This window comes from Ixodes scapularis, unplaced genomic scaffold (assembly GCF_016920785.2).
Source record: "Ixodes scapularis isolate PalLabHiFi unplaced genomic scaffold, ASM1692078v2 PGA_scaffold3__209_contigs__length_174095766, whole genome shotgun sequence".
NCBI lineage: Eukaryota > Metazoa > Arthropoda > Arachnida > Ixodida > Ixodidae > Ixodes > Ixodes scapularis.
The window spans coordinates 104,896,234-104,923,916 of NW_024609868.1; the positions used below are offsets into that span (position 1 = coordinate 104,896,234).

The window sequence follows — 27,683 nt, forward strand, 5'->3', positions numbered from 1 at the left end:
TTCTACAACATACCATGTTTAACAAGCTCCAGAAAAAAGTTGCTTTATTAGGAAATGTAGGTATTTTAAAATAAAAATAACTGCAATCTACAAAATGTTTGGTTTAATGTGAAGTAGAGTACTCATAGGGCAAGTTAAGGTAAAAAGTAATTGTAGAAAATGCAATTCTAGAGAAAAACACTAACACCCAAAAGGAGCTAAAAATTATAGAAAGTTTCTGCGTTTTAAAATATTAAGTTTTTGTCACAAAGAACTTAGCTTTTTCCAAATATGGGTACCTTAACTTGTTTCTTAGGAAATTTCAGTCCAGGACTAGGCGAAATTCACCTGGAGCATTGTTAGCACCTTTCGCTTTGAGACCTTGTTGTTTCCCAGACAATAGCTACCAGTTTGTGTCATTTGTAGGCAAGCTAACTTTTGTAGCAGGCATTCCTTGACAGATAAACTGGCAAGAACTAGGAGGCAAAGCATACTTATGAAGAGCAGCAAAGCAGGAATATGATCTGAAGTGGAAGATACTGGGAAAGGGGTTACTGAAGATGGCACAATATTACATCACTGGGCAGGACCAATAGTAAACCATGTTTCGGGCCTCAGCCAGTAAGATTGCTCGTAGCAAATTTTTAGGATTTTTTTTTTTCTTTATGGATGTATACCGTTCTCCTGGCCATGGAAAGCTTCTACGGGCTAAATCTAGAGTAAATGCCACTTCCAATGGGAGTGAGATGTTCTGGCTATGCTAAACGAGTATGAAGCAGCGCTAAATAAAATATGCAAAAAACTTGTTCCCTGCTGACTTGGAGGGTTGCTGATATGTCGAAAATAATTTATTGTGAGGTAAACCCTCCATGTTTATGAATGAAAGTTTCTGAAACCATTCTTTGGAAGTTAATAAACATAAACATATTATTTTAGAGCGCAGCTCTTAGGGGCCCGTTCCCGGCTTGACCGGCGTCGGCGTCGCCGTCAGCGTAACCAAGGTCACCCCAAGGTCATCCCAAGGTCACGTGGCCCCCAAGGTCACGTGACCCCCCGAGGTCACGTGACCCCCCCCCCCCCCCCCCCCCCCCGAGGTCACGTGACCCCCCTGCCGAGGTCACGTGACCTCCCCGATGACGTCACCGGCATCCGCATTGTCATCGTCATCATCACTGATGACATCATCGGCATCGTCACATGAACCCCCAAGGTCACGTGACCCCCCCCAGGTCACTTCACCCCCCAGTACCCTTCCCTCCTCCTCCTCAAGAGCTGCGCTCTAATTCGGTGTTACAGGGAGTTGTAAACGGCTTTCACTTTTTTTAAACAAACATTTTCTTGTTTTTCTTTTTTCTTCAATTTGAATATAAAAGAAATTTAATGACACTCTGGAAAAGTCAAAGAATGTATGATTTTTGCCTCCTCCAAACGAGGCATCTTACACCATCAGTTTGGAATCAAAACTTTTTATGGTATCACTGTTTACCTCAGGATTATGTCGAGGTGGCACTCCACAGCGAGAACTCACCTGAGATCCTTGATGGAGAGCGTGCCCCTGAAGTCCCTGAGGATTTCCAGCAGCACCCAGGACCAGTAGCTCCGATAGCTCAGCTTGCCCAAGTCGGAGAGTGGCTTTTCAGGAGAGCCCACTGTGCCTTCCATCTTGGACAGTTCGTAGCCTTCGTGGAAAACAGGGACGTTACCAGTTATCGGGACTACAACGAGTAGGTTAGAAACCAATTGGCAGTACTACCGTATTTATTCAAAAATTGATCGACCTCTTTATGAACAATGCTTGCGTATGTATTTCACTGCAACGCTCAAGAAGAGCCAATCATGATTTTGAGGAAGAGGCCCAGCGAATGACGAGGTACTGATAACTTCGAAATGCAGGAAGAAAAAAAAAGACTGTGTAGATAGCATCTTTTTTTTTTTTTTTATATTTATTTAAAAAGTTCTGTTTTGTCATTTGCCGGCTACTTTTATACACAGGTCTGTTCATTAAAAGATTGACCTATTTTCAAATAAATATGTTATACTCCGTTTCTCCTCATGATGTACCGCAACAGATGGTTTGAGCCACCAAAACCAATCCATAGCTAGAGCGGGTTACGTGACCTTTCGGATGAGACGAACGACGGGCAAGGCGTGAAGTCACGTGGCACGCATGTATACTGGATTGGCCAATGAGGCGTGTAGCATCCTTTGCGGTACGTCGTAAGGTGAAGGAGAGTACTATGTTATAAGAGGTTGTAAAGAAAGACACTTGCAGTGAAAGAGTTTACTGCCGTGGAATACAGTTTTACATCCTAAGTAGTATAGTTGGACACTCGCATAAAACTCAAAACATCATTCTGCTTTCCTCTAATCCCCCCTAAAAACGAACCAACGGAAAAACTAAGAGCCACTGAAGGTGGTGAGAAAGTTTCGAAACGCCTCCCAAAACACTTCTGCTGCTTGAAAGCCGGAATCTAACAACAATGTGCCCGAGACAGCACGCCACAATGATTGTCATTTACAGGAGAGGGAAAACTTCCTAAGTACAGTAGAACTATGGTGCCGGAAGCACGGCTTTGACTGATGCGTTTACCGTCCCATCTAACCCATGCATTGAAAGTGGTTCCGAAGAGGCAACAAATTACGTCACTGCAGCTGGCATGTAACACCCAGAGCCGTACATTAGGAGAGTCTGGCCAGTGGGTGTGGCGACGAAGGCGCTGGAGAGGAGAAAAGTGAAGGAAAGGGAGGAAAGCGCCGAAGGAGCGAGAGAGAAAGAAGGAAGCAAAGAAGAGACGACCACCATTTTCCCACAACGCTGTCGGCGTAGAGGGCTGTTAGGTTCATCCGTCGTCTGCTGTAAGCTTATTTCTTTTTTGCGTGAATCAAAGTTTGCATTCAAACGTAGAGCAACTTCATTCGTTAGCTTTTTAAGCCGTCAAGGAATAACACTATATCATTTTCTTGCCAGAGCCCACGAAACTAAAGGAAAGTCCAAAATTTGGATTTCGATCCCATGCATTCTGCCGGGCGGATGAATGAAAATGGCGGCCCTCCCCGTTCCGCTGGGAGCAGCCGGGAGTTCCTGCGCATGCGCTCGTGCCTCTTGCTCTGCGCCGCGGGTTGAGTGGCTCACTTGCTTGATATCGCCGTTATGACGACGATATCATAGACTGGGCAAACTCTCCCCATACAGTCTAAGCTCATTATAACAGACTTGGTTACAACAGACATTTGGATATAACATACCCATTTGTGAAGTTTGGTTGGTTTTCCTCTATGCACCATTGACTGAACTTCATATCTGCATACAACATACTCCTTTTACAACAGACCGAAATCTTGGTCAAAATCAAAGTCTGTTATAACGAGCTTAGACTGTATACGGCTCTGGTCATGCCGTCGGGTGTAAAAAAGGCCGGCGAAAAAGGCTAGAGGTCGCGAGGGTCGTCGTAACGTCCCATCTCGCGTCTGCTTTGGTTTCCTATGGCCGTCTGGCTGCAGAGCACACTCCAGTAGTATCGGCATCTGTCGCACCCACCTCCACTGCTGTGCCACCACCAGGATTGTGGTAGTTTTACCATATCATCGGACGAAAATTGAGGAACCACTTTTGAAGAAGCGGTAAACAGACCAGTCAGAGATGCGCTCCAGGTTCCTTGGTAGAGCCCTGCCAAGAGCAACTCGGATAGCAAGAATAAACAGATCCCATTTAGAGTTTGTTTTCAGCTCGGCTAGGATTTGAGTCCTCTCTGATAGAACGCGAGTCTCGGCCGAACGCTGGTGCGGACTTCGTGCCCAATCTGCCTCCCGCGTCGGTTTCCTCTATATGTACACTCGTTTTCACCTCGGGAACCGCGGTAACAAAAGTTTCGCTCCTCGCAGAGCGTTTCTACTTTCCCTTTTTATGTGGAGGAATAAGATATACGTAGGTGCATTTTAGATTAGATATCAGCGATCTTATCAAAACATACATATTTCAAAGGCCAAAAGCATCGCTTCTTCCTTCGACAGCCGAATCTTCTAAGAACTGCTCCTCTCTCTGATATCTCACGTACTGAATGATTTCATAATTTAAACATTGTGCCACTTCAGTTACATTAGAACTAGTTGTTTCAAATATTCTTTCTCGCTATCCGTGGTTGAGCTGCGGAATACCTTGAATGGGCCCGCACACACGCTTGCTCAGAATGACTTCATTCCGGCAATTATGCAGCTCCCTTTTTCTTAACGCGCGATTGTTTCCAATCATTATTTCCTAGGACATTTTTGTTTCTTTGCTTGTCCACCATTACTGTGTGCTGGTGTCCTTCCATTCCTGCAATAAACTCAAATGAAGTCGTGGTATGTATAGCTAATAAATAAATAATAAATAATAGTGAGGGGGAGGGACTCACTGAAGGCGATGAGGAACTTGCCGTAGCCCTTGCGCTGGTATGGGGGCAGGGTGAGGATGCAGGCGACGTTGTTCCCATCTGGGGAGTCCTTCTCTTTGGAGAAATAGCCCACCAGGTGGGAGCCCTGCTTGTCCACCTCACACAGCACATACAGCAGGAAGGGCTCCACGTCGAAGTACAGCGTCTTGTGGTCCAGGAACAGCTTGGCCAGCAGGCACAGGTTCTGGCAGTAGATCTGGCCACAAGAGGATTGGCAGTGGGGACTAAGCCGGGTGGCACGAGCTACTGCCAAACCTTAAAGGTATGACCCCTAGCATCCATCTGTGCGACGATCCAGCCTAGTGAGAAATGGCGCGCAATGTGTCGCTTTGGTACCTCAGAGTACACACTTAAGGTTGGACACTTGCGGTTGAAAAGCGCCGGCCATACTGTACCAAACTAATGACAAGGATAGCTTTCCATTAGATTCGATATAGTGTTTTACTGCTGTAGCAGGAGCACTAGGTGGACAGTACTGTGCAACTGCTAACCTGCAATCATTCGTGCTCACCACACGGTCGTAGTAAGGCCGGGGACAGTTAGTCTCGCTTTCACGGCAAACAATTTATCGCTGGATAAAAACAAAAGAAATGACTTGTGGCTGGGCAACTACTAACATGCACAGTTTTAAATTGTACATTTCCAAAGCTTGATGCATTGTATCCCGATTTGCAAATGTTTTCCTTCTTGTACACGAATCAATCTTTCATTGTCGAGAATCCCATTAAGCCACATTCTCTGCCATATCGACGGCAGCCAAGACTGCCAGTGGTACCGCGCCACCAGACCAACAGCATATTACTGCTGTCGCGACCCACAAAAGTACTCTTTGGTACTGAGCCCACCTAAATCAACGCTGGCAGCTGCAACATTTAATTTTGCACCCCTTAGAAAAAGATTCACACAACACTTGCTTGCTTAGTCGAGAACTAGCATAAAATCCCGAGAGATAGCCCACCTAACATCGAGAGCGAGTTGCTTGAAAATATGGAGTGGGCAAACTTTCGGTGTACAATCAACAAAAGTTAAAAAAATTGCTATTTTTAAGTTGTGTCCCTTCCAAGCTTGTTATCGTGCCCAGGCAACTAAGCAAAGCTGACTGTACTTCCCAGTCAGCGACATTCTCTTAGGCCCGCTTCAGACGGGGCAACTTTTCCAGCAATTTCGGTGTTGCTGGCGGGTTGTTCTCTAGCTTTCCCTAGATCGACACGAATTGCTGAGATCGGGTCCGGCTCTAACGAGCGAGCAACTCGGAGCAATTCGAAGACGTTTGAAACGGCTGCAACCAATCAGGGACGCAATATTTTCACGTGACACCCCTGTGGTGGTGATGATGACAGCTATAAACTTGGTTCTGGTTTGAAATGGATCGTTTTCGGAAACAAACCTTTTCAGAAAGGTGAGTTAGTATTCTCAACACCATTCAAAGATATAAAAACATGTTTTTAGCGCATAGTTGTGCATCTAAATAGTGTAAGAAAAATCAAATTTCATGATGATGATGCCAAGTCATAGCAATTCGGTTGCTGAGTGTGAACGCGGGCGGCCCGTGTTGCTGGAGTTGCGATGTCAAGTTGCTGGTCAAAATTGCCCCGTCTGAAGCGGGCCTTATATCCCACCAAAGCTAACTAGCCCTATTTATGCCGAGGCCATCATTGATCACAACACTACAATTACTAGGGGGGGGGGGGGGGGGGGGGGGAGAGCCTCCACAAAAGATACAAAAGCATGTAGGGCCTTGAACACCTTTGGAGAACAGTGTTCATACCTTGTGTTCCCGGCCATCAACCTCCCAAAGCGAGACGGTCCCTCTCCTGTAGATCTCCTTCCCAGGAGGCTGTCTCCATGTGCACTCGCTCTGAAAGGTGCAGTTTGGAAAAATATGCCACACCCAATACTCCCCCAGAAACATCCCAAACAAAAAGCGGGAACCGACGTGCAACAAGTGAGTGTGATACGTCCAACCAAAAGAAGGCTGCAGGACGGAGAAGACAGACTCCCTCTGAACTCTGTTCTTTTTGCACCCAATTTAGCTAGTTAATGCCGGGTCTAGCTTTGCTATTTTGGTTTTAACTTTTAACCGAGTTATTTGGCACCATTCGCTATAGCAAAAGTTCTTGGGAAGCTTCCCAAACAAAACGCCTGATGCTGCATATGAGCAGGTTTAAGGATAGGAGTGTTGCGTTCCAATATATAGAGTGCATTGCCGTTACATGCATTTTACTCCGGAAAACTTCCATCGAGAATAAAAACATCCTGCATAGATCATCCGCAGTACTTCATGTATGCCCCCAGAATAAGTATCGCTTCACACTTAAGTTTAAAAGCTGTGTCAGGAGCCTTCTGCTCTGCACTCATTAGATGCACCAAGTACAAGGTGTCCCAAAAAAAAAATTTATGAGGTTTTTTTTATTACAAAAATGAGGTATGGATCGCCGAATGCTCATTCTCCACCGAAAGGCAGTGCTAGGGGTCCGAACCAGATGCGAAAGTTTTAGCACAAACCAATATTTTACTTAAGTTATAAGTGACTTTGTGAAACTTTCAATGGGAAAATAAATGGGGCCCATTATCGCCCGTCTTCAGTTTCTGGCGCCACAGAGCGCCGTGTATTCGAGAGCTCTGTTGGCCACCATTTTCCCATTGACATTTTCAGAAAATCACTCGTAACTTTTGAATGAAAGAGCGCAATGCGATAGCGTTTTCAGGCCCCGTTTGCATCTCCTTCTCATTCGCCGTGCAAGTGTGCCTTGCGTGGCCTAGTCGGTAGCATGTCTGGCTCGCAACCAAAGGGTCCTGGGTTCGAATCCAACCTAAAAGTCTTCAAAATTTTCTTTAAGGCAAATGAATTACTTTATAAAGTGAAATCATTTGAGACATGCAGTGACCTTTAATTTGCATTGCATGTCATGTTTTAATCACTGTCATTTCATGTGTAACGTTACGTTTCGTGTGAGCAATGTGGGCTGTTTGAAATTCCTGCGCGAGGTAATTAGGCTGTGATGTCATGAGCCTATCGACCAATCGGGATTTTCCTGTCACGTCACCGACGCTGGCTTTTTTGCGACACGAGCTCCTTAACACTATCGCGTTAAAATATTGATTTGCACTGAAACTTTGCCATCTAGCTCGTACCTCTAGCACTACTCTCGGGTGGAGAATGAACGTTCAGGGATGCATAGTTCATTTTTGTGTAGAAAAAAACCTGTAAATTTTTTTCAGGGACGCCCTGTAGTTGCACTTTTCTGTAACAAGAAATTACCGAGAGAGGGCATAAGAGTCAACATGGCACTTATTTATATATATATATATTACGAGGTGTTAATATGTTTTTAAGCCTGAAAAAAAAAGATTATGATTACTAGGGTTCGCTCAGTATTTTGTACATATCACACGTTTGGTTTTTCCAAACCAAACATATTAGTGCAAAGGAACTTTCATATATATGGCTCACGATGGATTTCCCAGAGTTTTCAAACTCTAAGGATAAATTAGGTTTTTGCACTATAAATTTTAGAATTAAAAAATTTATTAGTCATTTCATTTTTATTTTGGGAAGTAATTAAGGTACTTCACAACCTGTAAATATTATTTGCAGAAACAACATTAACTTGCCTCAGTCGTTCTGATGAACGACGGGAGGCACAGAATGTGTCGTGCGTGTATTATGCACACGTTGCAACTGGAAATGCTTGGTCGCAGGAAAAGGTTTCGGTTGCGCTGCACACACGACACTCTCGAGATCTGCGGGTTTTTCAGAATGATCAGGACAAGTTTAAATTTCTTCGGAAGTAGAGCGTGTCACAAGCATGTATGAATCGAAAGTTTTCCGTGAGTTCTCCTTCTTCAGTGGGTGCATGTAGGGCCTTGAATCCTTACTGCTCTAGGATTGTAAGGACCGTTGTAACTGAAGTGCTCTTAGTACACTTCAGTGCGCTAAGAGCCCCCGAAGTAATCACAAGGGGAGGTTCGTCGTGGCCTTTACTTCATAAATTGACTCTTGTCTAAACTGCTGACGTTGTGCGCTCGCTGCTCTATTCCTCGGTACGTTACGCTTCGCCCCGCAGTGTCGTGGGTCCACGTGGGGAGCTACGCTTTGTCTGGAACCCACTACGCGCGCCGCCGACAGCCACCTGCAATCTATACTCGGTTTCACTTTAGGTTTGACCACAGCCGACGCCGCGATTCGATGGAGCCAATCGAGCGGAGCCAAAAGGGCATCGTCACGGCGCTCGTTGTGTTTGTATGTTTGCTGTCATCGACCAGACGAATCACAAAAACAATGAGGGTGCCACGATCCGGCATTTTTTTCTTGCGTCATTAGTTTAGCTGGCGATCACAAACCCACAAATAAAACGACTGCCATTGCAACGCACTTATAGCGTTTAGCTACATGAAGAGGAGACAAGAAAGAAGCCGTGCTACAAGAGGCGCAATAAGCGAGCCTTACGGGCCCACGCACAGAGATACGGCGATTCGATCGTGCCGCACCGCGATGACCAATTTTGTCCAATGTAAATATTGTAAATAAATAATATAGGTTACGAGTCTCTACATACTCTTTGCACTGTTTGAATGGCTCCGACGAATCAAGACGTCGGCTGTGATTGGATTTAAGCATAATTATGTTTGGACTAAGTATGACTCGCCGCCGAAGATTGCCTGAGGATTAAGTATGCTGGACTAAGTAAAACTTGTCTCCAATGGCCTGCAAACTACGTAAGTACCATAAACTGAGTATGAATCATTGCCAACAGTTGCCTGCAGACTAAGTATGCTGAATTAAGTATAACTTGCCAGTGCCTGTAGCCCTGCACACTAAGTAAGCTGGGCTAAGTATGCTAAGTATAACTCGCCTCCAATGACTACCCAAGGACAAAGTATGCTCGACTAATCATGACGTGCCGCAAGGCAGTCGTGTGCTACTGTGTCTGCAGGTGATCGTTGGCTGCAAGTCATACTTAGTTCAGTTGCTTGCACTGTCGTTCATCTCCTGCTCCTGGTGCCGCCAATAAAGAAGAAAAAGCTATTTGAGGCGCCCAGCAAGGATGTCAGACTGCGGATCCCATGGGCTGGGGTTCAATTCCCGCTGAGCTCCTTGGTGAATCTTTCTGGTTTCGATTGTGTGTTTCTAGTAATGATCATGTATGAATAGTTACATGACCAATTATGCCTTCTAAATGCTTTAAATTCTTATGCAATGCCTGCTACAAGCTATGTATCATATATGTTGCCCTTGCCTGCGTGAAACGCTTTTTTGTCACACTCGAGCGTTACACTTTTTCATAAAATCAAGCCCATAAACACATTCTGCATAAAAATTTATATTTTAAATTTAAAAAATGTTGAGGCAGTTTGCTTTCTCTAATAATTGGTCACTTCAGTCATTATTTACAAAACTACCAGGATAAATTTTTGTATACTAAAATAGGGTACAAAAAAGACAAGCTTCACAGGTTGGCAATTTCCTGTATCTGCAAGAAAAAAAAGTGAGTTTAATCTAGCCTTTAAGAAAACAGGCAAGGGTTGGATGGATTGCTCCATGAATCGTAATGATGGAAATAAACTCTTAAGACATTGATCGTGAACAGTTTGCAAATTTTACAACAGCAGCCATTATTGACGAGGTTTCACAGCAGATACCAGAGTCAAGTCGGGGCTCACTATATTTAAAGGGGAACCACAGTATCACGTGACACAGTAACCTCACATAGTCACGTGACTTCACAAGGTCCCCCAATAGATTTAGCGCAAAAATTTCTCCGCTAAATTTGTCAAGAAAATTTCTTCACGTGACATCATGTCAACATGGTGAAATCATTCTGTCACCACAGTTCATCCCTAGAACGTGGCAAGGAACCAGCAATTTTTTTTTAGTAAATACGGCACAGAGCAGAGGCTCAAAGCTGGAAAGAAAGACAAGGGGCGCCTGCTCACCATGTGGTAGCGGTAGGTCTTCTCGAGTTTCATATACTTGAGGCAGTACTCGCACATCCAAAGTTTGGGTACCTTGCCATACTCCTCCGGAAACGGGGAGAAGTACCAGGCGTCGATCTCGTACTTGCCGAACTGGATCCGGTCGACGTACTTCACCTTTGTTATCTGCCAGAAGCCAACAGATCTCACAAATCAAAGATCTCAATGCTTCATCACACAGACGCCAAATTCTGATTTCAAAGCAGGATTGCAAGAGTGGTGAGAACAAAGTAAATACATTTAAAGGGGCTCATGCAATTCCACTCACACAAAGGTCGTTGTCTAACCATACATAAGGAAAACTCTCAATCAGGCTGTTCCTGAACGAAGCTGAGATAAATTGGATCCAGTGAAAAAAAGGGAGTTTTCTATCAGCTAAGTCAATGAAGAATTGACGTACATACTGAGGTAAAATAGCGCAAACACAAAGATATGAAAAAGAACGGTACAGGACACAGTGCTAACTTGCAACTAGGAATTTTGATGACTGATCACCTTTGCATTTTTAACTTCAGGAAATCAGAGGTGTGGATTGCAGTGTTTTCTTCTTTTCCTTTTTTGCTTGTAATAAAATTCCTAGTTACAACTTAGCTCTCTGTCCTGTCCTGTTCTGCTTATCTTTGCATTTGTGCTATTTCACCTCAGTATCAGTATCAGGCACATAGCCAGGTGAAAGGGGGGGGGGGGGGACTCATGGGGCCTGCCCCCCCCCCCCCTCAAAATCTTCCATTTTGCTGGAGCCCCCTCTCCCCCTCCCCTTTATACAGCATTTTGTCATGGGTGGGCTTCCACCCTTTCCCCCAATCGAAATCCTGGCTACATGCCTGCTCAGTATCTACAGTCATTACCAACTAGACCAGTCACCAACCTTGTTAAAGAACTGAAGATTGGTTCGAAACAGTAGACCTACACTGCATGGTACTGTTAGAGCAAACATGACATTGGCATGTTTCCACATTTTTGCTAAGCATTTTTAAGACCACCGAAGGTTACCGCTGAAGTTAGTGTCCCCCCAAAAATTATACAAGCTTGATCATGCTGACAAAAAAAAAGTGAAAGCCGTTTACAACTCCCTGTAACGCCGAATTAGAGCGCAGCTCTTGAGGAGGAGGAGGGAAGGGTACTGGGGGGGGAGGTCAAGTGACCTTGGGTGGGGGTCACGTGACCTAGGGGGGTCACGTGGTGATGACGATGACGTCATCAGTAACGATGACGATGCGGATACCGATGACGTCATCAGTGATGATGACAATGACGATGCGGATGCCGGTGACGTCATCAGTGATGATGACGATGACAATGCGGATGCCGGTGACGTCATCAGTGACGTCACTGATGACGTCATCAGTGACGTCACTGATGACGTCATCAGCGATGATGACGATGACAACGCGGATGCCGGTGACATCATCAGTGATGATGACGATGACGATGCGGATGCCGGTGACGTCATCAGTGACGTCACTGATGACGTCATCGGGGGTCACGTGACCCCGGGGGTCATGTGACTTGGGGAGCCACGTGACTTTGGGTGTCACGTGACCTTACGGGTCACGTGACCCTGGGGAGGGGTCACGTGACCTTGTGGTGGCCTTGGGGAGTCACGTGACCTTGGGGTCACGTGACCTTAGTATGACCTTGGTTACGCCGACGGCGACGGCGACGCCGCTCGAGCCGGGAACGGGCCCCTAAGAGCTGCGCTCTAAAACGGGTAAGCACAGAATTTGTGATAGGCCTTCCAGGGAAGAAAAGAAGGGCGTGCCGTGCTAAAGACCTGGCTTTTGAGTGATCCAACCACCAGCGCCGGATAGCTCGGTTGGCAAAGCACTTGGCTCACAATATTGAGGTGGTGGGTTCAAATTCTGCTGAGGGACTGAAGTCTTTTTATATGGCTCCCTATGGGCGTAACACTTTTTGGTGTCCTTACAGTTAGCTGTTCCAGAACTCCATGAATATCGGCAGATAAAACACATTCTGTGTTAATAACCACTTTCCACCGTATTATTAGTTTTAATAATAGCCTTTTAACACTAACAAAAGTACACCAAGGTCCTGCTATTGCTTGTTCATGCTAACCGTATCATGCTCTGTACCTTTGATATGCCGCTGACATCTCAATAAACTTCCTATCAAATTGTGAGCACCTCAGATGGGACTTGAACTTGCCGGGTGACTATCTGCAGGATCTACAGGTGCCTCGGACTAGCCGAGATAACTTAGGATACAGTAATGTAAAGTTACTATTTGTGAGTCAGCCTGGTACACATAGCAGTGTCATGGCAAAGGGGCACTTGCCCAGGACACTGTGTAACTGTAATATGATGAAATATGATGTGATAATTCTTAACACAGTTATGGAAGCGGCATCTGACCTTTAGTAGTAGGCAAAATATAGGTTTTGAGCAGCCACTGACGCTTTTAGAGCAGATGCCAATGTCTGTTAACACATCGCTTGAAAATTAGTACACTGCGAAATGAGAGTCAATCTTTGATGACAATTAAGGGTTCATCTGATTCTGAAGCATATTACCTATTACCCTTTGTAAGAAGAATAGATAGGATATAAAAAAGTAAAAAAAAAATATACAGCCCTCTTCATAAAAATAAGGTTCAGGTCAGAGTAGTTACATTTAAAGTGAACATTAAAAAAAATGGCTGAAAAATGAAACATAGCACAAGACTTCAGCTGCAATTAAGCCTCTCCCTCCCTCCCTCTTTTATGCTCAGCAGTGAATTTAGTCCAGTTCTATAAAATGGCTGCAAAAACCATCATATGCACTAAAACATCCATCAATAAAAAATCAGGACTAAAAGAATTTAATAATTGAAAACAAGCGTGTTGGTCAATAGGTGTGAATACTTGAAAGGATAAAACATTGAGGACGGAGACGATAACAGGACCTCTTCTTGAAAGAAGTCCTTTTCCGTCCTCATCCTCGATGTTTTATCCTTTCAAGTATTCGTAAAAGAATCTGGTTCTGTCTTATTACAGTGGCCGCCATCCTACGATTTGGCAAATTTTTCTCACGACTTTTAGCTCCTGACATTGACAACGTCTTCTGGAAATGAAGACGATGACGCTGTTGACTAGCAATCTTTATGCTTTGATTCACCTTAAATTTAAACGATGACGCTGCCGACGCCACGAGACAATAAGACCAATCAAACAGCGTTGAAAAATGCACCATTATGTCATTCGTCATCTGTCTGTATGCGTTATTTCATCGGCCGAAGAAGGGGTCTCCAAACTCTCTGGCTAAGAGGCCAGATTTGGGATCTCTTGCAGTCTTGAGGGCCGGAAAATAAATAGGGGAATATGAATGTGAAACTGAATAAACAAATCAAGATATGCAATTAAAGGGCAACTCCGCTTAATTTCAAAAATTTTAAGATAGTGGCCGATTTTGCTTTTTGAAGCACTCAAAAACAATCCCCAATCCTTTGTTTCACGAAAAATAAAATATTTTTCGTGTAATTTTACTCTAACCATGATCACAAACCGAAACCGAAACGGTGGCAAATCCGGACAACATTGTATATTCGGCATCACTAAGCATGTACACCCACGTGATATACAAGTGGAAGAAGAAGCTCCCCTCTTATCAGGATCCTCCTTTGTGCCTCCTGGATTAGCACAGGCGTCGCTATTCTCCTCCCAGAAGATTATAGAAGATTAACCTGTCACTCAAAATGCTTACAAAAACAGCTTCCCTTTCCTCCTTTTACTTGGTGTTCAAAAGTATGCGATGTAACACAAGCCGCGCTCAACGAGGCGATCGGCTTATCAGTAGTATCAATAGTCGAGCGCCGGGCCGGCCGAGCGTGTCACTCACGTCTTTCACGGCGCTGGCGCCACCCGTGCTCTCCCCGGGAAAGAAAACAAAACTGAAAAAAAAAAAGAAGCTGTACATGTTTGATGACGTCGCGGACGTGCCGGGAGAAGGAATTTGGAGGAAGCGGAAATGCAGCCGGGCAGTGTTGTCTGGCCCACACGTCTCAACCAAAACCAGCGGATTCGTGCTTGTCAAACTTTGACAGCGATTTTAATGAACTTCTAGGCGGAATCCCGTCGTAATATTTGCCATGGGGGTTTTGTAGATGATAACAAAGAGAACTGTATAGTTTTGCACCACTGGAAAAAAAGCGGAGTTGCCCTTTAAAGAAGGAAATTGCCGTTAGAGTAAACATAAGAAAAGAATTCAAGCTGGATTAATACATTCAATTTATTTTTAGAATTCATATTTAGCTAGCTATACATCATACACTAATTGTGATCCAGAAAACTAACTCAGCATAAATTAAAGCACATGGGAACTTTGGCATATTCACATACGGCAGAAGACTAGCGGGAATGGAAGAACTGATTATGACGATAGGCAATAGTTATGAAACAGAACACCGAGCACCATATACACATGAACGCAAATACATTTTAACGTTAGCTACACAGACATGAAACAGAGGGCAACAAGGGGTAACACTCGTGATGACAATGTGCTATAAATATGCCGCAGAGCTATCAGCAGCTAGGATATGAATCAGAATGGATGTGACGCGTCTGGTGCACGTCGTGGTGCCGTTTCTTCATGCGCGGATATTTTTGCGCCAGTAACAGGGGGCCGCGATGCGGGTATCGCTGTAAGGATCACAGCCAGCCATCGGCCGGTTGGAAGGCCTCCACGGGTCGGGTGTGACTTGTGGAGGGGTATGGAGACCCTTGGGCAAAAAATAATCAAGCGCAGCAAATGCCCCGTGGCTTGCGCTTTTGGTATGTGCGTTCCTGGTTGTATGAGTTTGAGCCTTCGACTGTGCTCTTACCTCAGCTGAAACAAAGTACACAATGAGTAGAGACTCTGCTGTCGAATATATATGTGTACCAGTTTCCTTCCCTTCTTCTCAGATTATTATGATTGAGCAATAAAATATTTATATTTTTTTTCTTCGCTTAAGCTAATCTTGGCGCAGGTGTGGCACAATCCTTAGCAAAAATGAGTTTGGCGCTAGATGTAGCAGACTTTCGTTCATGAAGCAATTTGCCGGAAATGGCGCAGCACTTCCCTCACCGGTAACATTGCTTTAGATAATTTAATTTTAATATTGTTATATCATCCAGGAAAGGACTCCAGTTACATACTGCTGAGTGTTCAGATCAGTCTCTTCATAATAGCACATTGAATCCCCTGTCCTGCATTCCCCAACTGTGTGCAATCACAATAAGTGTCCCCCCATATTGTCTCACCATCAGCTAGCGTAAGTAGATACTTCATGACATATTTACTTCAGTAGTAGATGCACTACATATGAACAAGGCCCTTGTGTCTATTTTTTCACAGGACATGCACAGAGTCACTCATCCCTTTCCGCATCAGACACTTAGCAAATAACAAAGTCGAGAACATGATTCTTCATAAAAATGCCGTCCACGCAGACAGCATTTTCATGTGAAGACATTATCTTTGTCCCTTAAATCACTGGAATCTTGCTGACAATTTCTGCGATTGGCTATCCGCATGCTTCGCAGGAAAGCGGAACTATATAAATTAAATAAAATACACCTGTATCATTCTTTTACAAACTCTTCCATAAAATGTCTGTCCAACAACTATAAAGTTTTGTCACACAATTGTTGTCATGCATGTGAGTTGATAAGTTGGCAATGCAGAACCCAAACTGAAATAATTCAGCAGGCCCCAAAAAAGCAAAGTCTCTAGGTGAGACATTGGCTGCCCCCTTTGAAGCTTGCAAGAGGCTTATTGTGTAGCTCTAACTACAGTCACGGACAGCGTATGCTGCGCGTGACATGTCCCGCGCATCTTATTATTGCTTTTCAATCAATGAGAATACAGCATTAGCCGACAAGGAACACCGAAGGACGGATCACGAAGCAAGATTCCTGAACTTAAAAGCCCCGCCATGCGTTCTTAAAGCCGCCTGCGACTATACCAGCTGCGAATACCATCGCATTTCTATTGTAACATGGCAGTAGATGCTTTTAAGGAGGAACACTGGCTAGAGATTTTACTTCTGAACTACTCAAGCAATCGGAATGAAATTTGCAGAAGAGATTTAGCATAAGGTGTAGGTGTATTCTGCAAACTGTCAGCCCTCTAGGACAGTGTTACATACCTGCATAAGATGTGTCATTCTTTGTTAAAAAATCTATGCAAATGAACCTACTAAGTACCATTTTGACTGCTCGAATATAAAGGGGAAGATGTTGAGCTTCGGGCTATCCAGTTTTTATACCTCAAATGTAAATATTTCAGGAAGAATCATTACCAAAAAATATTAGATGCATATCTGCCCTATGTAAAGTTTTGAAAACAGTTTTTTCTCAATGAGGACTTCTACTTAAAACAAAAATAAAGTAGATAGCTCGATTCCCCAGTAAATTTAAGTTCAGAAACATCTTGATTCTGGTATCAGAATACTTTTACCTTTTAACAAAGGATTTCTTTGTATGAAATTTGCAGCAAAAAGTAGAACTGAGAAAAATGCATTCAAACATTGACCTCCTTTACTTTGTTACTGCCTCGCAATGTGTTGAAAATATTTTATATCAACGTAACGATTTGGCATGTGGTTTTCAAATTTCTAATTAATTTTTAAAACCCGCATGGTTATCAAATTTGATGTAAGGGTGTAATTAGTTTTTAAAACCGAAAAAATCAAAGTTGAAAAATGAATTAAATAAAAACTTAAAATTTAGGCCTTAATCCTCTTTTAAAAACAAATTTCATAAAAAACCGAGAATGAAAAAAAAGAGCATTTTTATAAAAAAACACAAATTACTAGTAGTGTTGCGAGAATAATCAAAATTTTGAATAGTAGTTTCGAATAATACATTATTTGATATTTGCTTCGAGATGAACTGCGATATTCACATTTTTCAAAGAGTTGCCCCGTTGAGTGCGCTTCTTACCGAGCTTGGGTGCACTGCGGAGAAGCAACACCCATGGAAGTGAGCTCTGGTGGTGTTGCTTCTCCGCAGCGCACCATTGCTCGGTACAGCGCGCACTTAACCGGGTCACCCGCCGCAATCAACGCTTGGTAAAGTATGAACAGCGCAACTGCGTGCTTGAGAGGAAAGCCACTTACAAAGCGGGATGGTACACATGCGCGCATAGCGCATTTAAAGAAATACTGCAACTCTGTGAATGTTGATATCTACATTGCAGTAAAATATTGAAAAAATAAACTATGGCTGTTATGCAAGAGTATATGCTATACCTATTTTCACCCCAAGAACCGTAGTAAAAAAAGTTTGGCTCCACACGGAGCATGACTAATTTCCGCCTTCATGTTGATAATTAAGATATATGTACGTGCAATTTAGGTTAGACGCGTCCTATCTTATCAAGACGTACACGTTGCAACCACCGAAAGCATCGCTTTTTCCTCCGACAACCAAATCTCGTAAGAACTACTTCGCGCCGAGTATGAGCAATGCGCAAAACTTGCTTTTTTCTTGAGGTGCTTGAGGTGAAAATGGGTATAGGTAGAGATGTCCTGACAACCCGCATTCATCATTTGTGATCATTTTCTTTTTCGAACTTGAGATTGAAGAAAGGATATTTGCATATCCTTTCTTCAATCTTGAAACTTGTAGAGATGCTCGCTGGGCATCTCTACAAGTTTCATTTTATGTCAAATCTGTTGTATACTTGCCATCCCAAGGCATTACACTTTCTGTGGTCACAGAGTCTAAATATAGTTGGAATAAAATTAGCTTACAAAATGGACAAATGTAAGCTTCGGAACAAACTTTCCGAGTTTAGCAGAGTTTTTGTTTGAGCATGGTGCAACAGTAGTGAAAGGCTTGGAGAAACTATTCTATATTCAATTAGGAAATATTCAGCCAAAACCACTATTTGCTTTGAATTCGCTTCAAACTCAAAAACCACTATTTACACGTAACTACAAATTTGCATGAGAAACTACCTCTAGGGTTTGTACAAAATTTTTGATGCAAAATTCAAGGATGTTTCAAGGATTTCAAGGAAGTCAGAAGACAAAAATCAGGGAAACACAAAGCAAAAGTTGCGATGAAATGAAACGTCTTAAGTTATAGATTGAAGTGCCCTTTAAAACGGGCGGATATTGCATGACGCAATCATGACGACGATTTATGCAAGTGAATCGTCGTCATGATGCCTGGGTGCCTTGGCACCATGTCGGTTGCCAAGGCACCCAGGCGAGCACTTTTCCCATATGATATTTTTGCGTGCCACTATACGCATCACTGCGGCTCGTATAAGTCAAGAGAAGCAGAGTGTATTCCCTTTTATGTAAATCGAAGTTTAAAAAAAAATGCCCTGCTTTATTTTTTTTATTTTTTGGTAATGTTATTTCACTGGTTGCGCTCTGGAGTCCGTGCTTCTGCATACACCTCCTGTGAGCAGACTTCTCAAACTGCCGTGATTTGCAGAAAAATATGTTCATTTCTGAACTTTCAAGGAACACAAAGAGCATTGCAAATTTCAAAGAGATGCAAGGGCCCTTGAAAAGATTTCACTCAAATTCCGGGTATTCAAGGATTTCAAGGACCTGTAAGAACCCTGTACCTCTCTTTTCTTTCCAATTGACCTGTAAATAAAATTATGTCGTTGCCTCACGTTTTCATCACAAGCAGGTCTAAAGATATGTATGCGACGCCGCAAAAAATCCCGCAATGTAATTTGTCTCGTAAAGAATCCGAGCGCACTTATACCATCATGCAACGTGCGTCACAGTGATGGCAGCTCGCCGCACGCGTAATTCGCCGTTGTCGCAGCGTCATCGTCGTTTCTGCGCCTCCTCCCGAGCATGATTCCAAAGGTCTTCACACCAACTTCACTTCCGCTCTCAGTTCCACGCCCGCGTCTGATCCGTAGTCCATCTACGACGAGCCTCTTTGGTCCGCCGTAACTGTAAGTTACGTCTAGCCGTATGGCATGCAAGCTTGTCTGCTCGGATGGTCGTGTGCACGCTCCAGCACAGTGGGGTGTCGGTTACGGTTACTGATTTCGTTTGATTTACCTGCTCCTCTTGCACCGGTGCAGAAATGTGTATGGCAGTGTACTTCTGGTATGCGTATTAAAATACGACCGGAAGTACACCACCTCACACTTTCCTGCACCGGTGCAGAAGGTGCAAATAAATCGAACAAACCTACTGTCAAAAAGAAAACTGCAGGATGCCTTTTCCGAATGCCTGGACTCCAGCATGTGCTCTTTTGACACACGCTCTGGCTGCACGTGCATTCTCGAAACACCTGCAGATTTGGCGAAGAACGACCTCGCAATTCCCCGGGGAAGCTTCGACTGACAGCCGTAGCTGTTAGAGGCTCGGCAGATGTGGAGGTCTGGTACTCACAGCTTCGTGCTCCTTCTCCAATGCTGCTGTTGTGGGGTCCATTTCAGCGTACGTCTGTTCCGCGCACAGAATGAGAAATATTGGAGGCTTTTAGAAACCAGCATGTCAGTGATCCAAGAAGAAAGTTCACCAACCAAATTACTGTAAACAACTTAATGTTCACAAATTTCACAACATAAAAAAAATGTTGTGCAAAATTTATCTTGCAGATATATCGCCCCATGGTCGTGATTCTATAGCGTATCGCTCCAATTCTCAAACTTTCGTGACTGCAAGATAGTTTCAAAACCGACACTCACCAAAATTTACGAAATATGGAGCCCGCAAAAATGAAGCCCTTTAGAGTATATTGTACGTAATTTAGAGTATATTGTACCTTCCCTATTGCTCTACTAAGAAACTGACACTGAGTGCTGCACAGGATAACAGTTTAAAGGACCATAGTTTACAAATTATGATTATTAAAAGGTGACAAAAGACAGATAATGTATACGGCCTAATTCTCGCGAGGGCCTAATTTCCGTAACTTGAAACTATCACAATAACTTGAAAGATATTGTGATAAATTGGGTCTCATGAAGACACCACCCCATGGTAGCGAGTACATATACTATGTTTAAAGTACATTTATAGCCCTAGTCAGCCTTCACAAGTTTGCTTTCACGTACAGTAATGCCTCATTAATATGGACACCTTGATTCCCACCAAAATTGTACATAACATGTGTACTCTATAATAACGAGACAAAAATATATGTATTCACCCAGTTTGCCCCAAAAACTTTATCTATGCACCGTAAAATACCAGGCAAGCGCCATTCAAGATTTAGAGATAATCGAAAAAAAAATGGGGGACGGGCGCTTGTCCGGTCATCAATTTTATATATCAATGTACTGTGCATATTTTCTCACACCTTACAAATTTGGAAATGGGCGCTTAGTGTGAAATGGGCGGATGCGCAGTATTCTACGGTTGTAGGGTATCAGCGGGGTCCATATTAGCGAGACATGACTGTAATGATGTACAATATTCCTCTTCCCTTGCGTAATGCCCACTTGGGCATCACACCCAAGGTTCGATAAACAATGACGACGACGTAAGACGAATGCTTTGGTCGACAAACAAACAGCAACCCGCAGACAAAGAGGTCAAAAAAGTCAAATTTGGGGGTTTTACGTGCCAAACCTACGACGGGCATCTGGCACGCCCCAGCGGAGGACTGAGGATTAATTTCGACCACCTGGGGATCTTTTGACGTGCAACCAAAAGCTCGGTTACACGGCGCCTTCTCCGCAATAAGCCTCCGTCATATTGCAAGCACCTCAGTCGGGATAAGACAAAGAGGTGCTCGCACCTTCTGGATATGGTTGATCTCGTCGTGGCGCCTCTTCTGGTTTCTGGTGATCTTCCTGTCGGACTGCTCGATGCAGTCACCCTGCGTCATCGGGTTCTTCATTTCCTCCTTTTGCGACGAAGACAGGTTGAAGCGGTCTCTGTCCACCCACTCGTCCAGGCGACGGTTGTCTGCAAGCAGGGCCGGATTAAGGTACGGGCTAAGGGGGCTGCAGCCCTGGGCCCCAGGCTGTCAGGGGGCCCCATGCTGGCCCCTCAAAATTTAAAAATGTTTGTCTTTTTTATTTATTTATTTAAGAAAGTTTAGGCAGAAAGCAGAAGAAACACTCCGAAGGGCCTCTGGCACAATGGCCTTCTTGATCTTTTTGCCTCACCAAGGAACCACGGATGCCATAAAGTTCCTGTCTCTAGATCAGCTGGCGTTTGTGAGCTCGTTGTACAAGAGCGTGCCAGAACAACAAAATTTAACACGGCCTCCCATGCCCCTTGTTAGATTTCTTTTTTTTAATTGGAGGACGGTTATGGAGCTTTCTTTTGTACTGGGGCCCCCTTAGCGTGTTTTACGGACAACTGTGGGCAGGAAGTTAAGAAAGCGCAAGCAAGCAACACAGATGGTTCACACATGTTGTTTTAAACCTTTTCGCAAAACTCCATATGGAGTGTATTCCAGAACGATAAGTTTGGAACAAGCAAAAGGGTGCCCGTAAATCTTCCGGACACCGTCTCTACAGCCACCAACAAAGAGGCGTTTCAAAGAGTCGACTCTTAAGACGCCCCTCAACAGTTTTCGGTGGGTATTGACTGCAAGGAAGTGCTCTAGAGTCGATATCTGGTCTGCCAGTGTAACTGAACACTCTTCCTTCCAGCGACTGATACAAATAATGCAATGGTTTCACCAACCTCTGAAGTATAACCTCTTATTTTTTATCGTTGAGTCACAGAACAAAATAGCCGCCGAGGTCTAAATTACTGCATTTAAAAAGAACAAGATTAGTACTAAATCTGATGCGAAACATTTTCCCCATTCAAAAAGACAGCGTGTACGTACAAAAAGAGAACAATCTTCTCGATTCTCATGATAAATTCTTTAAATGCAAATGTGCCCGAACGACAGCGGTCAATGTCTTTGAATCACAAGCAGTTACTCCTATGCTTTAAATGTGGAAGTCTGTGTTTGTTTGCGAAATGAGTGTTCAGTTATTAGAAGAGCGTTTACGAAGTTGTTTGATCCCGATAAAGACTGCTTCAACTAATGAAATTTCTTTCTTGCATATATCACTTCCTTCACTGTTCACACCAGTAATTAATCAACAGAGGGCTAGTTAGAAAATAAAACACTTCCAATAATTTGGAACGATTACAAGAATAAGGGCTCTAGATTTTCTAGATTTTCGTGGCAGTTGTCGATTTGCGAGGCATGCCATTTAGGGGAAGCGAAATTAGAATGGAAATTTTGCAGGTACCTTTTCGGTTGCTGCATAACTCAATCCATGTGTCATTAATGATGTCACTTGTCATGTTAAAAACAGGGTCACCTGTGCTACAAGTTGACATCATGACCAATTTGTATAAACTGGCCCGGACATGTACCCTATGAATCCAGCTGTAATTCTAGTCAAACAAATTCATGAACGGAGTCAGCATTTTAAATGAAAACAATTTAGTGTTTCTTTTTTTTTTTTTTTGTGGTTAAGTTGCTGGATGTGAACGACAAATCCTAATATTTTCTGCAATGTTTATTTGATTTCATTTTTGTACCTCAAAATTACAATATTGTAAATTGATAGAGCGGTTGATTATTTGCGAAGTAGCTTCTAAACAATCGCATCCGCCTCAATGCCAGCAAGGAAAACTTGAATTCCATTGAATCTACGGATCTAAACAAGGCTTGACAATAATCATACGATGAAACATATCTAGATTTAAAAAGTCCAAAAATATAGATATTCCCGTCGTCATCGTTACCTCCACCACCACCATTGTCATAGGTAGAGGCCTCATAACATCCTCAGCCCAGGGCCCCCAAATGCCTTAATCCAGCACTGTCTGCAAGATGGAAAAATTATCACTGAATCTAAAAAGAAAGTAAAATTGTGGTGCCTAAATAAAACCCATTGCAAAAAAATAAAATTTGAAGGGGGTAAAAAAAAAAGGGAGTGTCTACATCCACGCGCGGGGATGTAGCCACGTCTGGAGGAGCTAAGGCTCTATCCACGCAATACGTCACTTCCGGCGCACTTCGATCAACTTCCGGTCTAGCCTCCCATTGTTTTTCCATCTGCTCGGCGGCCATTGCACCTTGCGTTCCTGCCATGCGCAGACCACTGTCCACTGTGCCTGCCTGGTCTACTGCAAGCAGGTTTGACTTTCTCTGAAGCGTTTTTTCTTTTTTTTCCCCGTTTTCTTGGACAAGGAGTTTGGCCGTTTGAGTACTAGCATGGTCGCGCTTCTGATCTGCCACAAGTTTTGGTTTCCGGGGATTCGACGGTGAAATACTTGTCCTAGTATTTCCTATCGAATAACCGGATGGCTGTCGAAGTGCGGGCGTTTAGTGGCATTAGGATCGAGGCTTTGTTTTCCAAGGTGTCTGATGCCCTGCTCGATTTTGGCACACACAACACCAGCGTTTGTGCCAGCGCGTACGTTGACAAGTATCGTCGGCTGGCCGCTCAGATCTTGGAACGCAATCGACGACACAGATCGTCTTTTCTTCTGTCCTTCCGAGGCGGGAGAACAGGTTCTCTTCAATGGAGTGTCAGCGTAGTCAGAGTGCCGAGATCCAGGCGTTGAATGATCAGCACAGAGACGTGAGCTGGCTCCTGCAGGGGTTCTGTTGCAAGAAGGGCTTCGTGTTTGTCGGTGATCTCGTGGACGAGTGGCATCTGTGCATCGGCTACTGTTTTATTTGTCATGGAATAAACTGTTTCTAGAATCTTTTACCCAGTTTTCTCGATTGAATGCTCTCAGTATGTTTGTTATTAATGGGTCTAACGCATGCTTTTCCTTTTCCTACTATCTTTGTGTGATTGCGAGCAAGCGCGCAAGTCAAGAACGTACGGAGCGGTGGGCACGTGCTTGTCCCCCTCAATATACATAAGCTCACATTAAAAGGCTTCAAACCAAGCCAACCACACACACGACGAAGCCTCTCTGCCTCGCCTCAGCAGCGATGTACACATAAGCGAAGGCCCCGGAGGCCACACCGCCCGCACGCACGGATGGCACGCACGCCATCCACTCGTCTGTGTGACTCCTGGACAACATAACTATAAAGATATATATTGGTACTATTTTTATGATGCATGATACTTACTATTAGTCTTAGAAAACAGTAAACAATTGATGAATTGTCTAAAAATTTGTAAGGTCACGTGACATATGAACTTTAAAACAACAATGAAATGTAACCTCTTTATTTTTACATCCTATATTTACTTATAAGAAAGCATAATATGTACATAAAAACAAATTATCCCCTTATATTATAAGTCAAGTGACCTTTTGCGTGGATGGAGCACTGATCTCTATTGCAGTAGGCTGGATTGCGGACCGCGGCCTCGGCAGCTGGGGCCGAGTGTCGCCACCGGCGGCCATTGATTGACACCAGCCAATGCATGGGACTCTAAGGAAAGAACGAGAAAAAGTGGTTTTCCCGTTTCTTAGCTGTTGTCGGCACTATAACTTTTTCGATGCTTTTCGATAAGCCCGCCAAATAGCTTGGCTACAAACATTAAAACTGACAGCCCTCGCAGTTCTTATAAATAAACATTTTGTAGTCGAGAGTGACTCCGCTGTAGTGCAGCTCAATGAGGCGAGAGTTACCTAGAGTTGCCGTGGAGTCGGTGACGGTTTCGTTGAGTTGGGTTTAGCAGACGACAAGCTAGAAGGCTTTGCTACGCGAAATTCGCTTAGCCACTGTCGAAATGGAACTTCTTTGTCATTCACCAACTTCTCGGCTTCCCTTAGGACAGTCTTATTGACGGCAAGTTCCTTTGCTTACTTCACTACGAAAGCAACCTTGCCAGCTCAGCCGTAGGTGCTCCGGTACGTTTGATTTTTTTCATCGGCGTTCGAACGTTTGACAAATACCGATTCGATCTCCAACACCCGGCATAAGAATCGCAGCGCACCATAAGATACTCGCCTCCGAGCACAGCGTATATGCTTCAACATGCTTACTTTTGTGTGTTTCTCCCATAGACTTGCGTGTATTGCCTGGTGTCAAGCAATGGCCGCCGGTGGCGACACCGACGGGCTCCCGATCCGCGATCCAGCCTACTAAAATAGAGATCAGTGGGATGGAGCCCATGGAGCCTTATCTCCTCCCGACTTGGCTACGTCCCCGCGCGTGGATGTAGCCTCGGCCAAAAAAAAAAAATGCTTACAGCACTTGGGGTGCGAGACTCGTTTTGAGTGCTGCGACGAATCGCTCAAAATGTGTCTCGCGACGTTAATACCATGCCAAAAAAATGTTTGTTTTTTTTTTGTTTTTTTTTACGGGACAGGGTTATTTTGTGAAATACGTGGGCCTCATCCTGGGTGTTCGGTGGCTTTTAAAGGGCAACTCCGCTTCTTTTCCAGTAGTGCAAAACTATACAGTTCTCTTTGTTATCATCTACAAAACCCCCATGGCAAATATTACGACGGAATTCCGCCTAGAAGTTCATTAAAATCGCTGTCAAAGTTTGACAAGCACGAATCCGCTGGTTTTGGATGAGACGTGCGGGCCAGACAACACTGCCTGGCTGCATTTCCGCTTCCTCCAAATTCCTTCTCCCGGCACGTCCGCGACGTCATCAAGCATGTACAACTTCTTTTTTTTTTTATTTTTTTTTCTTTCCCGGGGAGAGCACGGGTGGCGCCAGCGCCGTGAAAGACGTGAGTGACGCGCTCGGCCGGCCCGGCGCTCGACTATTGATACTACTGATAGGCCGATCGCCTCGTTGAGCGCGGCTTGTGTTACATCGCATACTTTTGAACACCAAGTAAAAGGAGGAGAGGGAAACTGCCTTTGTAAGAATTTTGAGTGACAGGTTAATCTTCTATAATCTTCTGGGAGGAGAATAGCGACGCCTGTGCTAATCCAGGAGGCACAAAGGAGGATCCTGATAAGAGGGGAGCTCCTTCTTCCCCTTGTATGTCACGTGGGTGTACATGCTTAGTGATGCCGAATATACAATGTTGTCCGGCTTTGCCACCGTTTCGGTTTCGGTTTGTGATCATGGCTAGAGTAAAATTACACGAAAAATATTTTATTTTTCGCGAAACAAAGGATTGGGGATTGTTTTTGAGTGCTTCAAAAAGCAAAATCGGCCACTATCTCAAAATTTTTGAAATTAAGCGGAGTTGCCCTTTAAAGGAAGTTAAGAGAAGTTGACTCAAAATTTTACTGAAACATTTTTCGCGCCCTTAAGTTTCGAGGCCTTGGTAGAAGACAATCTGGCCAATACACTGCCAGCATATTGCTAAATCATAACTTTAATAACTATCGAACAAGTTGCATATATATATATGCGCACGCACTGTTACGTCATCGAGATACGGCGACTGCGGTGTGAATCAGTTTCCGTCTAGCTTACTGTACATAATTCCTCTGCTGTACATAATTCTCATAAATTGCTACGATACATCATACCCATAAAAATACGTGGAAACAAATCAGAAACGGAAAAACTTACAGCCCTCGTAGTGAACGTAGTACTCCCATTTTCCGACATCTTGGTCGCAGGGCCGAACTTGAATAATTTCCGCGGGGTCTGAAAAGATCAAATTGTCAGATACAAATAAGTGTTTTGATAGGTCAATGAACAGCAGCAGTAACTGTGAAGGTAACCATCGTTGTATCCAACGATTGGTTGACACAAGGCTCCATCCCAACTCACGCCAAGTTTCGTCGCAGCGGCGGACCATGTAGTGTTCTCCAATTTCTAGCGCTCCCTCCATCATCGAGTCAGAATTTTCTCGATTTCTGCTTCTTTCCGATGAACTGTAAGATTTGGTTGCGTTGTTGTTTCCCTCCGACTGGAAGGACATGTCATCTTTCGTTGGAGCATCCGAGGAACGACTGTCTTCCGCCATTTTAACAAGTCGACTTTGGATTGCTTTGGATCGAGATTAGCCTTCAAACTATGCTTCTTTTTTGGTTTGGGGTTCTTGCACGGTTTTTTGATAGCGAGAGAAGTAAACGCTCGTATTTTGTTACAAATTTGGAGCTCCGTGAGGCCTGGAGTCAACCATAGAGTTATTATAATAAACGCTATACTCCGCGACAACTTTTCTTGGCAATGCAGTGGAAGGTACAGGCCTGCGTTCCCTCTCTCATTTTGAGTGCGCGCGGGCTCTCCTCCTCTCTCCGGAAATGGGGGAGGAGGAGAAAAGAGTCAAAGTACAGGCTAGCTGGTGGAAGTCAACCATTTCGTCGTTTACCCTGAGACTGGGGGGGTTTTTTTGAAGAGCAGAAGGAACAGAAAAAACAGACAGGTCTCAAACTCAGCTACACGTTTATTTCAAAAACTTCCTCTTAGGAGGAGGGCCTGCGTTGGCCTGCGCAACACCACCTAGAGGAGAAGGCCAGCACACGCCTCCGGT

The 27,683-nt window shown here is 44.1% G+C and overlaps 1 protein-coding gene across 1 annotated transcript in view; it reads right to left on the minus strand.

The window, feature by feature from the left end:
- Positions 1-27,433, minus strand: part of LOC8037928 (histone acetyltransferase KAT8) — a 29,513-nt gene extending 2,080 nt beyond the window's left edge. The window contains exons 1-8 of the mRNA XM_002406012.4: positions 26,978-27,433; positions 26,774-26,851; positions 21,097-21,266; positions 19,743-19,796; positions 10,350-10,514; positions 6,181-6,270; positions 4,374-4,608; positions 1,508-1,658 (exon numbers count right to left, since the gene is read on the minus strand). Of these exons, the coding sequence (XP_002406056.2) occupies positions 1,508-1,658; positions 4,374-4,608; positions 6,181-6,270; positions 10,350-10,514; positions 19,743-19,796; positions 21,097-21,266; positions 26,774-26,851; positions 26,978-27,173 (1,139 nt within the window). The 5' untranslated portion in view covers positions 27,174-27,433. The remainder of the gene's footprint in view (positions 1-1,507; positions 1,659-4,373; positions 4,609-6,180; positions 6,271-10,349; positions 10,515-19,742; positions 19,797-21,096; positions 21,267-26,773; positions 26,852-26,977) is intronic.
- Between the last annotated feature and the right edge of the window lie 250 nt (positions 27,434-27,683).